The 15,030-nt window shown below is 54.1% G+C and overlaps 1 protein-coding gene across 1 annotated transcript in view; it reads left to right on the top strand.

Annotated features, from left to right (window-relative positions):
• Nucleotides 1-8,471: 8,471 nt before the first annotated feature.
• The window catches only part of WIZ (widely interspaced zinc finger motifs), a 25,700-nt gene continuing 19,141 nt past the window's right edge, over nt 8,472-15,030 (top strand). Inside the window, exons 1-3 of the mRNA XM_009885559.1 lie at nt 8,472-8,536; nt 11,837-14,373; nt 14,606-14,971. Of these exons, the coding sequence (XP_009883861.1) occupies nt 8,472-8,536; nt 11,837-14,373; nt 14,606-14,971 (2,968 nt within the window). The remainder of the gene's footprint in view (nt 8,537-11,836; nt 14,374-14,605; nt 14,972-15,030) is intronic.

Raw genomic sequence — 15,030 nt, 5'->3', positions numbered from 1 at the left:
GGTTGTTGCTCTTATCGGTGATCGGTGCTGGGAGAGAAGTGCTTGACTTGACCGTAAGTGGCTGGTTGGTGGAAAAGCAAACTTTGCACCCGAGGAGTGGCAAACGTGGCTGCCGAGCACACGGCGAAGATGTTGCATCCCATGAAATGTCTGCTTGGCACCCAGGGATGGCTCACGGAACAACCCGGGGCTCACTGGATAACACGGAGGTCCCATCCAGAGAGGTTTGAGTGGCTTTTGTATGGATGCGACACGCGCTTATCTGTCCGGACCGCCAAGAACAAACTCCAGAGCCGCTGGAGGGAGCGTGCCTGGGCACAGCCGACCTGAGAGACAGACAGTGTGCCAGGTCCGTGTTTTGGGGGGGAAGAGTGAAGCTTGGACATGACAGCGATGGCGGGGCAATCCTGCATGGTGAGAGGTGAACGAAAGAGGACCAGTGCTGGTGGCAGTGGGAAACTCCCTGTGGAAAACGTGTGCTGGTGGGGTCGGAGCCGTTCGGTGTTTTTCCGGGTCCGCGGTGCATCGCTTGACCTTGATGCCCAAGTGGGATGTTGGAAAGGGGCTGGGAGGATGTCTTGCATGCCTTTCTCTGAACGGCTGGGTCACCGGGACGAGCCAGAGCTCGCTGGGGTGCTGATTCAGCACATCCAATGCCCTCCCCTCTCAACCGTGCCGTTCCCCACCTCCGTCTGCTGCAGAGACCACTTCCTGAGCAGGCGTTGCCTTTCTAACTGCTCGAGGGTGCCCAAACCACGGCAGAGGGGAGGACCGGTTGCGATAGCGGGAACAGGATAACCCCAAACCGCTGCCCATGATGGAGGCCAGAGGGACCTGCTCGTCCCCGAGCTCGTGGTAGGACGTGGGGCCACGCACCCACGGTCTCACGGGGGGTGGTTTGGGGTGTGTGGTGTCTGGGCAGGGTGAAAACAAATCCTATTTTGCATCTGAAAGTTAAAGAGGGGACGTGGTGGATGGAATCGACTCCACGCAGGGATGGGCGAGAGGAGGGTGGAAACCCATGGGCTCCATTTTGGGGGAGGTGGGAGCTGGACGGGGAGACCGGTGCTTATCGCAAAGCCCATCCGTCAGGAAGAACGGGCGCTTGCTGGTTGCTTCAAGGTTTTCTCGTGCCCATTGAGACCCGCAGCCATCCCCGCATGTTGCTGGTGGATGGGGAGTGCAGGGCGGATTTGGCCCAGAGCCGATGTGGTCTCTGTGGTCTTCTCCTGTGGACAACATCAGAGTGTTCGTCCTTGCTCCGTGGCTCCCGGTTGTCTTAAAATTTTCTAGCAATGCTGATACTGGGGTGTTGCTGGTTTTGGTAGTTCCTGTAGGTCCGCATCTCCTGCTCTGGAGTTCCCAGTGTCGTTTCTCTTGCCAAGAGCTATCTGGACTTGTTGGGACCAGGATGTTGTATGTGTCCTTCAGGTTGTCCTGGTGTCTCCCCATAGTTTTGTGTTTCCCATGGGGCAGCAAGGAGAGGTGGTCCCTGACCCATCCAGACCTGCTCCTCCAGCTGCTCAAGAGTCATTTTATACCTCCCCAGCCCCTTCCCATGCTGCCATTTCAGATGATGCTCCTGGGGCTTCCCGAGCCCTGAGCGGGGAGATTGTTTAGGGCATGGAAATGGGATTTGATTATTTTCTTATGCTCCCCAAATCAGGCACTTGCTGAAGTGAAAAGCAGGAGCTTTTGGCTCCTTCTGCACCAAAATCTCTTTATGTTCTGCCTGAGCAAGGCTTTGGGAGGCGTCTGAACCCTTTGAAGTTCAATTGTTGGGGAATGGTTTGGTTGTTCGTGCCCAGATGAATACTGGGAAGAGGCAGAGGGCGCAAAGCCTTTCTGAAGCTGGGGAAAGAATATTTGGGGTGCTTCTTATTTAGCCTAAACGTCTTTTTGGCTAGAAGAGGGGATTTGGGTTGGAGAGCTGGTGCCAAAGCAAGAGTAGGTTGTCCAGCTTGGAAGATCTTCAAGGATTGGAGGTACCGTGGTGTCTCTAGGTGGCCATTCTCCATCCACACGTATAAAACAACCCAAGGAGGAGACCGAAGGATGTGAATCGTGCCGATCCCCGGCCTCCCGAACGCCTTTTGGATGTCTTGCGCCCGGCCCCTCTCGGTGGAGAGATCCCGCATGAGTCACCGCGTTGAGATAAGCGTCAAGTCGTGGAGGAGGAGAGCTCTGACCCACTTCTCTGGCAACCGGCTCTGTCCCTCCCTGGAGATATCTGTAGTCCTTGTTTTGTTGAGCCAAATCCCGTCTTTTTTAGTACTTCCCCACTGAAACAGCTCGAAAAAAGAGCCAAGCTGGCAGAGGGGATGACCGGGACGCGTGGTGCCTATGGGATGGATGGGACCACTCGGTGCACCATTTGCTGTGGTTTTGGGGTTGGTCTAAATTCATGCTGCCTGTACCCTGCCTGCACAGTCCTGCCTCCTTTTTTGGGTCACCTCCAGCACTGCGAAGCGAGTCAGGGTGCCAGACGGACCATGTACGGATGTCTCTGCTCGTACCGGGATTACTCCAGCTCGGTTTGGCCCCGGTGAGTGGATGGTTGAATAATTTGACGGAAGGTAGCACCGGTGCAGTTAAAAACATGGGATCCTTTGGCTGGAGGGCACCGAGCTGCATCCGTTCAGGATGCTCATACCCCCCTACGTTGGGTTTTTCACCTCGTTACGGGGCTGGACATCATTCTTTGATCGGCAGAGTCTGCTTCACCCCCTCGTGGTGATGATATAGAGTCCTCCAAGCTCCGCCACTGCCCCCAACAGAGTCCCAACCTGGGTAACTCCTCCCAGGCCGGAGTGTGGGTTAAAACAGGAGCAGCTCCCAACGCTGGGTTCTTCATCCCGCTGCGACGAGCTGATCTCCTTGGCTACAAGCCTTCAGCGTTCATCTCCTGGGACTCCAGGAGCATCGGGGACGTAAGCGTTTATCTGTTTTGCTCTCCGTGGACTGTTGTCGCTTGGGCCCTTTGCGGTGTCTTTTCCAGCCTGTGCAAAGTCCAGCGGCAGAAATATCAGCACCTGGATGCTGGTTGCGCAACTCTGGGCATTTCCAGCCCATAAATACACGAACTTCCAGCACCCTGCGCCTGCAGAAGGGTTGAAGGGACTCACGTCGCTCCCGGAAAGCCCAAGCAGAAGCGAACACGGAGTTTTTGGTGTTGCGTGAACACAACGGCGCTGTCAGCAGCCGGCTAAGCCCGAGTCAGATGAGACGCGATGTGCTGCCAGCACGCTGTGCTTTGAAGAGCTCCTGTCCTCAAGGTCACCTGCCCGCAGGCTTAGGAGCGTCCTTAAATCCTGCCCTGAACTGCCACGCAGCGCAAAGGAGAAAGAAATGTGTCTCGTTTCCATCTGCAAACGGCTGAGAGCTTCTATCGGAGCAGGACCTAAAGCTGCGTGCAGGAAAACTGACCCCAAATGTGCCCATTTTTGGGAGGAAACATGAAGTTCGTGTCTCCGGCCAAAGCCTGTCCTGACGCCAGCTTGTCTGTATTCAGGAGCACGAGCAAAATCTCCAACTTGCTTCTGGCAAGCCACAGCAAAGGGTCGGAGAAGGCGATCATCTCATCTGGCTCCGGGGAGAAGGTTTGAATGCTCGCGTGAGACTGTGGGTGAAATGGTTTCTTCTGGAGAGCGGCTATTGCCAGCACGGAGCGACGCCGGCCTCTTGGGATGGAGGAGTAGCGTCTACCCCATGGATTTGGGGCAGGAAAACCCTTGAAGAGCTTGAATCTGGTGTGGGTGGTCACCCGAATAGCTCCAGGCAGAGCCCGACACATGCAGAGCACCCACGTTGCTCATCCAGGTGCTTTCGGTGGACCGGGGGGATGCCGGGGTGCAGGTGGTTGTCTTCTCATGCAGGGGAGAAGCTCTGTTGTGGAGCATCTTGTGGTCATGCAAAGCTCTTGCCTTCACGTGGGAGCTGTTGGTCTTATTTAGGGTGGGTTGGAGAAGAAAGAACTGCCCTTTGCGCCCTCTTTTGCAGGATCGCCATGTTTTGCTTCTCCTGTCGTCCGCTCTCAGCCGGGAGCCACGTGCTCACGTTCAGGTTTGTCAGGATTGCCGGGCAAAAGTACTGATGGCGCCTTTGCTCGCCGAACGCCACTGGTTGCACTGCGAACACAAGCCTGGCTGGGGTTGGACCTGCCGTGGTTCTGCCGGTACGGATGTGGTCTTGGAGAGGTCTTCTTGCATGGCTGATTTGGGCTGGAAGAGCCAAATTTGCGGCCATGGGATGGATTTGGTGATGGGTTGGGATGTGGGGAATGAAGCTTGCCTGCCTTTCCAGTGAGCTTTTGCAAAGCTAAAGATCTCCTACGGTGCCGGGGGCTGGAAAACCTCTCCATTTCTTGGCCATCGTGTAGGCCTGGGTTGACTGAACCTTTCCAGCGTGAGATTCCTCATCGCACTGGTAACAAACCCAAATCTGCGCCATCCGATGCGGCAGAAATCCCCGTGGCCGGGTTGGGTGGTAGCACATTGGTGAACACCCAACCGCTCGACTCCGGCATCACCATGGCATGAGGACGTGGTGTTTTCCCAACGCTGTCGAGCGGGAATCCTGCTGCGTGGGTCCGTCTGCTGAGGTTTTTTTGGCACCACTCGTTGCTCTCATGTTTTGGGGCTGCAAAAGGTGACGTGTTTAGTCATTTTTTTTTTATTTTTTATTTTTTCCAGGTTATTTACAATATGCAGAAGCTGTATCAGCTGCTGGTGTCACTGAGCGATTCTTCCGGTACCTTTTGCTCTCAAATTAAACACTCGAGATTAAAGCGTCAGCCTTAAGTAGGAGCTAGTCTTTAATTCCAGAGCTAAACCATGCCTTGCGACATCTTGCGTTACGCGGAAGATGATGCAATAACTCACCCCTTGCCTAATACCATTGCTCAAATGGCAAGGTCCCTCAGCCTGGCTGTAGAGGAGATAAAATATCTCTTCTTGCCTCTTTTTTTTTCCCCAGTTTGTTTAGACAGGCTGGAAAAAAAAAACCCAAAGCGTGGGAGAGCATGTTTAGGCTCAGTGAAGGCTTTTTGAAGGTGATCAGCTGGTTTTGAGGGCTTTTGGAAGCCTTCAGAATGCTCAGAAAAAGGCCGTATTGCAAATTCCTGTCCCAATTTGCTTAATTTTTGATTTCTGCTGAGTCCAGTTCTGGTCTAAACCAAGTCGTGACTGTCTGGAGGAGCCTGGGTTTTTTTTCCTCCCTTGACTGGAGACCAGTTCACCCTATCATCAGAGTGATGTCCTTTGGAAGTGCTGGTCCTTCTGCAGTGGAAACCTGGCTGATCTGGGAGGTGCTGGAGCACTTGAGTTGGAGGTGAGTCTCCCTCCTCCTCCTTTATCGCTGAGCTAGGAGATGCAGATGGCACATGGAGGTCAGGTTCCTCCCATCTTGGAGGATTGTATGGAAGGGAAAACTTCTGTTGTGTTGAGGGCATAGAGTCTTACACAGTTGGAAGTTTGGGAAAAAATAGTATTTTAGAGTTTTCTTTAAATCTTCACTCCTTTATGCTCTTTTAAGTTGTCACTAGACACCTCGTGGGAGCTGGGTAGAATACTTCCAGGATAACAGAGTTTCTCAGATGAACTCTTCAGAAGAGACATCCTCTCCCTGGGTCAAGCTGGTCTAGGGTCTTGATGGAAACCACCATCCAAAAGACCTCTTTGCTTTAGACTCTTGAACTTCTAGGGGCTTTTAATCCTAAAATTATGGAATAATTGAGGTTGGAAGGACCCTTCAGCGGTCTTCATCCCATCCCTGTGCTCAAAGCACAGCCAACTTCAAAGTTAGGTTGCTCAGGCCCCAGCAAGTTTTGAGCATCTCCAAGAATGGAGATCCCCTACACCCCTGGCCTGGCCTAGAGCTGTCCCGCTCTCATGAGGAAGAGTTTCCCATGTTGTGACTTCCTTGTCCTCTCGTTGCACATGTCTAGGAGTTTGGTTTCATCTTCTTTACATCCTCCAATTAGTGGCTGTAGGCAGCACTGTTGTGCTCTCATCCTGAAGGAGAATGAGCCCAACTCCCCCAACCTGTCTTTATCCATCACGTCCTCCAGTCTACGCTGATCGGGGACCTTTTTTTGGGCTTGTTTTGTTGGGATGTTGAGTCTGTCAACATCTCTGTGACCTCTTGATGCAGCCGGGCAACCTTGCTAATTATCACAGCTGCCATTTGGTGTGTCATTAGTCTTAAAATACGTGTTGAGTAACTCCAGTACAAAATAAACCCGACCCTTTGTGTAGGAAGCATCTGCTGTAGGAAGAGTGGTGATGTGGAAAAGCCCCTCAAGGTGCATCCTGGTGGGTTTTGGGGGTGGTGGTGAAGGTTTAGGCGAAATTTTTGCATCCTGATACGTGATAGAGCCTCTCGAGTGTGCCGTAAACCTCTGCTTATCAACCCTGACCGTGATGGCCTTGATGAGCCAGGGCTCTTTCCGCTCTTCTGGAGATGTTGGTATTTCTCAATCCGCGACCTTTGAAACATGTTCTGTAATTAACCATTGCCGAATTTATCTAGAGATGGGTCTGCCGCATCTAGGAGAGCTCCTGAGCTCCTGGTCTATGCATAACCTCTCCCGTGTTGGGTGACTCCCGAGTTTTCCCTTATCTCTGGCTTTTTGTGTGTGTGTTTTGGCCACGGGCTCATGTGATGGCTCGATTTTTGAAAGTGTCTTGATCTCCTGGCTGGGTTGTTTTAACTCTTGGAATAGAGGAAAAACAGAGAGGAGACACCCATGGCCTCGATACGAGGGTGTTCGACCTCTTGGAGGGAGAGACCTTGAGCTCAAAAATGAACTCGGAGCGGCCGTGCTCCCTCGGGAGAAGCTGCAGCCACGCTCCTGTGGTTAGAGGAGCAGCTCTTGCTGGATTACCATAGAGGGTAAATTTGAGCCTCCTAAGTCCAAGACATTAAACTCCCTCATCTCTCGCTGTTTCCAAGAAACCAGGATTTGCAGGGAGCGCAGTTACGTGCTCATCAGGAGAAAGATAAATCACCGCATGTTTTCCTCTAAAGGAGACAGTTTCTAAAAATAGGAGCTGTGCTGGAGCTCTGGAGAACAAAAGAGTCCCTGGAAGGCTCCTGCCACCGTCCTTTCTCGGCGATCGGTGCTTTCTGCCCCTCTCCATCCAGGCGCTGGGGATTTACGGATGTGTTTTAAAATCTGCCGATTTGGGAGAGTTGGTTTCCACCCCCCCACCCCCGTCCTTTTCCCTGGCATTCCCACCCCGGCTGCTTGGTGACTCAGGCTTTCCTGAATGAACGCTGCCAGTTGCCCGTGACCTCGGCAGCTTGGCCCTGGATCCTGCCGGCCTTTTCCGAAATGATTTTGAAGCCAAAAGGACCTGATCTGCGAGCCGGGGACGCTGCCACCTCTCCAGGAGAGAATCTGACAGTGTCGATGTCGAATAAACCCCGGTGATCTGTTGTGGTCTCTTTAGATGAAAGATCTCAAACCCCATCATCTCTGGATGAGACACCTCTAAGGTGGTTCGCCTAAAATGTTCGAAGGTCGGGAGCCAACCCCGGCTTTTCACGTCTCTGCTTTCGGGGCAGGTCCTGCCCTGCCTGCCGTGGTGGCCTGAATACCACGTTCCTCCTGGTTTTTATGGCACGTAACCAGTAATTTATAGACTAAACACAAATCGTGAGCGGCTGCGTCCATCCTGGAGGGGATGGAGGTCAGTTTGGGCTGTAGAGGCGCTCACAGGCTGAGCCCGCAGACCTTTGCCGCAGAACCCATCTCCTTGGCCGTGTGTTTCCAAAGCACTCCCCGTTTCCTTCCCAGGACATGCAGCTTGGTCCTGTTCTCTCTCATCTTTTGCGTTCAACATCAAAGGCTCTCTGGTTCATTGGTCGGTGCGTGGTGGGGAGGTGAGCTGCTCTTTGTACATCCCATTTCTCCATGAGCCCCATGCATGCTTGGTGCTGGGTCTGCACCCTCCATCAAGCTGTGGACACCTCCTTCCCGTGGCCTCCTGGTTGTTTCTACCACACCGGTGAGCCCCAGGCAGCTCTTGGGCTGCTGGGCATGCTGTGACCCAAGATGATGATGATGATGGGAGCAGGGACGCAGGACAATTCCTTGTCCTAGCAGCAAGCTTGCTTGCTTGGGGCTGGACTGCTGGGCGTCCCATGACCCAAGATGACGATGAAGGGATCAGGGACGCAGGACAATTCCTTGTCCCAACAGCAAGCTTGCTTGCTTCGGGCTGGACTGCTGGGCATGCCGTGACCCAAGATGACGATGATGATGGGAGCAGGGATGTGGGACAATTCCTTGTCCCAGCAGTAAGTTTGCTTGCCTGGGGCTGGTTTGCGGCAGGAAAGAATGTGGATTCACCTAGCGACGCCTTGGCTTCCCCAAGCTCCCAACCTTGCTTGTAATAACAAGGGAGTCCCTGCTTTCCATACAGCTGGGACAGGCAACACGTGGCCGGACTATGATGGGGGAATCCGGCATGAGGAGCAAGACCACCGTGTCCTGCCCTGAGCTCAGCGCCGGCTGCCGAACCCTCTCGGCCAGGTAGGTTTGATCCAGAGAACTTCATCTGACACAGCCAAAGGCTTTCTTCCTCCTGAGGAAGGACGTATCTAGGTCTGATATATCTCAGCCGACTTTTCAGATCTTCAGGAGGCATTTTTCAGCCTGTTGTCACTGCCTGGAATCCTGCCTCGCACCTTCTCGCGAGCAGGCTTGGAGGTCATTTAGCCCAGGAGCCATCTCTGGGGTTCGGCCAACACCGGAGCGAAGCAAAGCTTCACCAAGCCCCAAACGATGGTTGGGCACCCAGAGGAACCCCGCATGCTGGTCCGAGGGCAGGGATGCACGCCGGCACCAGGGAGGCTCATGAGCTCTGTCCATAGAGCCAGGAGAACCGGTCGTCTTTGCAGGGTGGACCAAGACAACCCTTGTCTGGCCGCTCGGCCACAGCTCTGTGCCGGATACCTCGGTGACGGGAGCGCGGCCAACGGCGTGTGCATCTTCCCGTTAAACTGCTTAGCTGCAGGAACGATTATACATCAAATAGTTGCATGCGGGATTAAACCCTCTTAAGTGTGGCTCGGAAATCCTCCCGTAATCCGGACCCGGCTGTAGGAGGGAAGGACGGGCAGCAGGAGCAGAGGGGGTTTTATCTGCTGGGAAAGCTTTTTTAACACACCAAAAAAAAAAAAAAAAAAATCACTTTATTGCAAATTGCGTTGGAAGAAGCCTCACTTGGGCACTGACCTTGGAGCTTTCCTCTCTGTTGCAGATGAGCCTGATCCTGCCCTCTCCGGTGCCGTCCCAGCCACAGCTCACAGGACCGAACTCGGGTAAGTTCCCAAGGGATGTCGCAGAGCGGGGAGTGCCCATCTCCCCTCGCTAACGGTGCTCCAGTTACACAAAGCCCCAAAATATTTCCCTGGCTGTCCCCAAAGAGGGTTGTCCCACCATTGAGGACGTCAGCAAGTCCCTCTAGAGTCAGCAAGCACAGTCCCCTTGCTGCAGAGCAGTGGTGGCTGCTCTAATTCCTCTCACTTGTCCCTCTTCCCAACAAACCACCCTGCTTCTGCCTACCCTAAATGACCCCTCGGAGCCATCCCGGGTCCCCTCGGAACCATCTCGGTTCCCCTCGGCACTGCTGGGGCTGTCCCTGCTGGGAGGTGGATGCTCAATTTGGTTACTTCGGATGTCCCGGAGCTCCTAAGGGATGTCCCAAATAGCTCTGAGCACCCTGGAAAAGGCAGATTTAGGGGTGCCAGCCCAAGGCTCGTGCAGGACAAGGGTCCTTGTCCCTCCTCGTGGCACTGGGGACCCATGCCCGGCTCGGAATCGCTCTCTGTCTTAACCTGTTTAGCAACTCAACCAATGCCCAGCACGTTTTAATGGGCTTATTTTAGTATCTGCCGTTGACTTGATCCTTCCTGGGCCGGTGGTTTCCTTAGCGAGTTATTTTTAATAATTTTTGCAGGGTTTACAGTGCATATGGGAATCACATTTCCCTAATATCACGCCACAGACAATGGCGAGCCCGTCCTCCAGTCGGCAGTAATTTCTCTTGAGTTAAAATAAGGAAAGATTTGGAGCTGGGAGGGTGAGCGTGGTGGGGTGGGAGGGTCGGTTCGCCCCTAAACTTGGCTTTTTCCAGGAACGAGCTGGAAATAAAGAGATTTAAAAAGAAGGGGAGAGAGAGAGAGAGAGAGAGAGGGGCAGCGCGAGAATGGTGTGGAACTGGCAGCCCTGCTGTCTCCAACAAAGGCGCTTTGTTCTCCTGTGGCAGCACAACTTGACCCGTGAGATAGTGTTTTGCTGGCCCTGGAGCAGCTCCTTGCGTGAGGTCTTGAGTCACCGAGCTTCTCCGGGTGTCGGGCTCTGCAGTCCAGCAGGTTTCTGCCCTAGGGATGGTTTAGGAGGGAGCAGGAGCCGGGATGCGGTGGTGTGCAGCCCGCTCTTGGCCTGGGTGATGCGTAGAGGGAGAAGCCGGGTGTGAAGCCGGCTGTGGAGGACAGAAGCTGGATCGCATCCATAGGGCAGGGGTGGGGACATGGAGGAGTCTTGCCTCGCTCCGCAGCTCAGCGGACACCCCGAGTCTGCTCGGCCCCGGAGCCAGCATCTGCCAAACCCCTGTGAAGGGACTTCGGGGCTTCTGGATCTCTTGGAGCTCAGTTCAGAAGCCTAAATGTGGGGATGTGGTGCCGTTCCAAGGCTCTCTGCTTCCCCACCAAGCCTCCCGCCGCCCCAGCAGAAGGGCTTGAGGCTCTTTAGATCCTGTCTCCTAACTGTTGGTCCCATGCCAGATGTCTCCAATCCCTTGAGGCATCTCAGAGAACATTGAGTGCTTCTGTTGCGCCCTCGTGGTCCTCACTGTGTCCCTTCTTCGTCCAGGAAAAAGCCTCCAAGCCCAATGTAGGACTTTCAAAACCACCGGGCTGGAACTGCCCGTGGGTGCGCTCGGCCCCTCTCTAACACCCAACACATCTTCGGTGCTGTGGTGGTACCCACAGCACCCGTCTGGGTGGCGTGGGGCCACCCAGTGCCACTGTAGAGCTCACCCCATGGAGGTTTGTATGTTCTCCAGCTGCCTGATGGGGTCTTCTGAGCTTTTGGGGTTTTTCCTGAGGGTTTGGAAGAGAGTGGGGAGGAACCACCTTGATCCACTGTAGTTTGGGATCTCTGCACAGAGAAGAAAGGCTGTGGAGAGGGATCACCCAGGGATTTCCATTTAATCCTGGAGATCAACCATCCTTTGGTATGGTCCACGTTGGCACTTAAATCTGTTTTTATGCAACTTTGAAGAGCTCACTGGTTTGTTCTTTGGCCTGCTAGTGACAGGTGTCATCGCTAAGAGCAAATATCCCTTTTGAGCTGGGTAAAAAGGAGGCAATGAGGTGTCCGAGCGCCCTGAGGAATTTAGGAGGAGGGGAAAGGGAAGGAGAAACAGAAAGTGGGGCGGAGCAAGGGGAAAATGACTTCTGGCCCAAGGCAGGAATTGCCGATGTGGTGATGGGAACCCAACGCTTCTGTTGTACCTGGTGTGAACGTGGAAGAGCTGTCGTAGGGAGCAGGTAGAGCCATCGCTGAAACGAGCTTGGAGCAAGCCTAGGAGAAGATGCAGAAATGATTCTAGCTGCACGTGGCCAAGGGAAAGTGGGAAGGGATGGGCTCGGTTTTGCCCCAAATATTAAAGATTCGGGGCGATATGGAAGTCACCATGAAATCGCCAGCTTGTGTTAAGCCGTGACACCACGCAGGCTCGCTCTGGTTCTAGGAGAACCCTTTTGTTAATGGAAATGTTGGTACTGTCCCGTTAACCGGTTATTAACTCTCAAAACTTATTTGCAGCTCCACGAATGAAGAACACTTGGAGTTCAAGAAGGCTTTGTATAGAACGGATGCCAGGAGCTCCCTAGACCTGCGAAACATGACCGTTTCCGGCAGCGTGACCTGGGACACCTCCGCCCTGGAGACAAGAGCAGGCGATGGGAGAGAAGAAAGCACTTTAGAGAGACTCTCTGGCTTGAAGGACTCGAAGGACTCGCGGTGCGTAAAGGAGTTGGCCTTCGCCGTGGAGTCCCAGGTTGTAAATACTGTGCAGGTGGATCCTGAGCAACTGGAGAGCGACTCCGAGGACCCGGATGGTGGCAAGGTGGCAGCAGAGATGCCCAGCCCTTGCGCTGGGGCAACTGTTGGCGGTGGGGAAGAGAAATATCTTAAAAATGAACCAAAGCAACTTGAAGGCCTCAGCAAAGAGCACTTAGATAAAAGCAAGAGGGGAATCCAGAGGGTCGACTGGATTTCCAGACACAGCAAAAGCCCAAGTCCTCACTACAAAGACATAAGCAAGCCGACAGATGTAGCAACCAACTTGCCCTTTCGGGGACAGGCCGTGCGTGAAGTGCCTCCACCGCTGACGCCGACGGTGTTCAGAAAAACGCTAAACCCTGTCCACGGCAAGTCCAAATCCCTGGAGAGCTCCTCGTCCCACAGGAAGGGGCTGATGGTCGACTCGGACTTGGGCGAGATCAACCCACTCAACACAACTGAGTGGACAATCCAGAAGCCAGGTCTTCAGCTGGGCGCGGACCTCGGCATCGGCAAACAGTCCTGGACGGTAAACGCTGAAGACTCGGTGGAGCGGATCCCGTTGATGTCTCTGGAGCCCGCTCCCTGCAGCTCCTATGACATCGAGATGAGGCCCTACGTGTGCAGCGTCTTGTTGGAGGAGCAGGGGAAAGAGGAGCTGGGGCCGGAGGAGGACCCTACAGTGTACACCTGCATTGAGTGCAGCATTTACTTCAAGAAGAAGGAACATTTGATGGATCACATGCTTCAGCATAACCGTGGACCAGGGAGGGACCAAGACAGAGATGCTGTGGGAGGACAGTGTCAATTCTGCTGCAACGAGTGCGGATGGGCCTTTGGAGATCCCACGTCTTTGGAGCAGCACAAAAGGCTCCACCAAGAGTCTCGGGAAAAAATTATCGAAGAGATCCAGAAGCTGAACGAGTTTCCAGACGAAGGGCGAGAAGCCCGGCTGCAGTGCCCCAAGTGCGTCTTCGGCACAAACTCCTCCAAGATCTTTGTCCAGCATGCCAAGATGCACGTCAAGGAGAGGAAGGACCAAGGGGCAAAGAACATGAATCTCTTTGGAAGCATGGGTAGCGGAGAAATACGGGATAGCCCCGTGCACGGCATCTACAAACACTTCAAACCAAATGAACACGTGTCCCTGCAGATGCAGGTACCACCTCACGGCAGCGGCAAAGGGCTCAGCACCTGTATGCTTTGCAGCTTCCCGGCCCCCAACGAGAACATCCTCAAGGAGCACATGAAATACACCCATTCCCACCTCTCCTGGGACACGGAGGTGTATGAGGATGATCCCAATCAACCAGGAACTAGCAGAGATGCCTACAGCCCGGCCAGGCCAGGCCGGTTTGCAGAGACGGATTATTTCGGCAAAACAGACCGGCTTTTCCCTCCGCCTCACCAAGAAAGCACATCGCATTACGAAGCGGTCCACGGTTTCGCCCTAACTCACCCAAGACTCGACAAAAGCAACGGGGCTAGTAAAAAGGACTACCAGACGTCAGGGTTTCATGCCAGGAAAGCAGCTCCGTATGCCGCCCCACATAAAAACCTGGGGCTCTCCAGTTTTCCCTCCGCTAAAGCTTATTCCCAGTTTGCTCTGCAGCAGCTGAAAAAAAAAGCGGCAGCTCAGCACCTTGAAGGAGAAGGCGACGGTCTCAGGAGCCACCCGATGGGGCTGGAGGACCTCAGGCACAAGTGGATGTTGGCCGGCGATGCTGGGAGCATGGAAGAGGAGATCTCCGTAAGCGCAGAGATAGATTTGGGCGAGAACAGAGGCATCAAACCCGTCACCATCCCTCAAGCTGCCTTAGACCTCAAGAGGACGTTCAGAGACACCTTGAAAGCCACGGACTCTTCGATAGCTTCGGAGGAGCAGCAGCAACAGTTGCGGAAGATGGTCCCCATCATCCTCCTGGAGGAGGTGAACCTGCACCCCAAGGCGACGAAGCGACCCCGGGGAAAGCCGTTCAAGAAGAAAACAACGCTCCCTTCCCAGGAATTCATGATGGAAGAGCCCCTTCCCTTGGATATGCTCCTGTTGGACACTCCTCTGGAGGGTCCTCTGGAGCTTGATGACCTCTTGGACTCCGACTCCCCCATGCTGAAGAACGAGGAAAGGAAATGTCCCTACTGCCCAGACAGGTTTCACAACGGGATTGGGCTGGCGAACCACGTGCGGGGCCACCTCAACAGGGTGGGGGTGAGCTACAACGTCCGTCATTTCATCTCAGCGGAAGAAGTGAAAGCTATTGAGCAAAAATTTTCCTTCCAAAAGAAGAAGAAAAAAGGTAGTATGTATTCAATTCACCATGCTTTCTATTTTCTCGTTTTAATCGGTGGGGTTTTCTCCTCCCACCGAAAACTTGGGTACGTATGGTACTGTGGTCCAACCTGAACCGTGGTGGCCACGGCACAACCGGTGGCGTACAGTTGTCTCGGGTACCATAAACCCTCTCCTCCTCGGAGGCCTGATCCAGGGGTTTTAGCGGCGTCGCTGACTGTCTGCCCTTCTTTCCGCAGTTGCAAACTTCGACCCGAGTACTTTCAGCCTGATGCGATGCGAATTCTGCGGGGCCGGTTTCGACACGCGAGCGGGTCTCTCCAGCCACGCCAGAGCCCACCTGAGAGACTTTGGTATTACCAACTGGGAACTCACCATCTCGCCCATTAACATCCTCAAGGAGCTGTTGGCCAACTCATCGGAGCATCCGATGCTGCAAGCGGCGATGGGAGCGGAGCCCTCGTCCCCGAGCCGAGAGAGGGAAGCTCACGGCTTCGTGCCTCGCAAGAGCATGACCCCCATGTCCGAGTGCAGCATTCCACGGTCTCCTCTGTCCCCGTTCCCCCCGTCCTGGGGAGATGAGTCCCTACAGTCCTACAGAGACAGTAAGTGTCCCCGAAAATCCCGTGCAAGCCAGAAACCCTTTAGATAACCCCAAACCATC

The sequence above is a fragment of the Charadrius vociferus genome, unplaced genomic scaffold, assembly GCF_000708025.1.
Source record: "Charadrius vociferus isolate BGI_N301 unplaced genomic scaffold, ASM70802v2 scaffold955, whole genome shotgun sequence".
Lineage (NCBI taxonomy): Eukaryota > Metazoa > Chordata > Aves > Charadriiformes > Charadriidae > Charadrius > Charadrius vociferus.
This window is presented reverse-complemented; position numbering and strand designations above follow the sequence as displayed.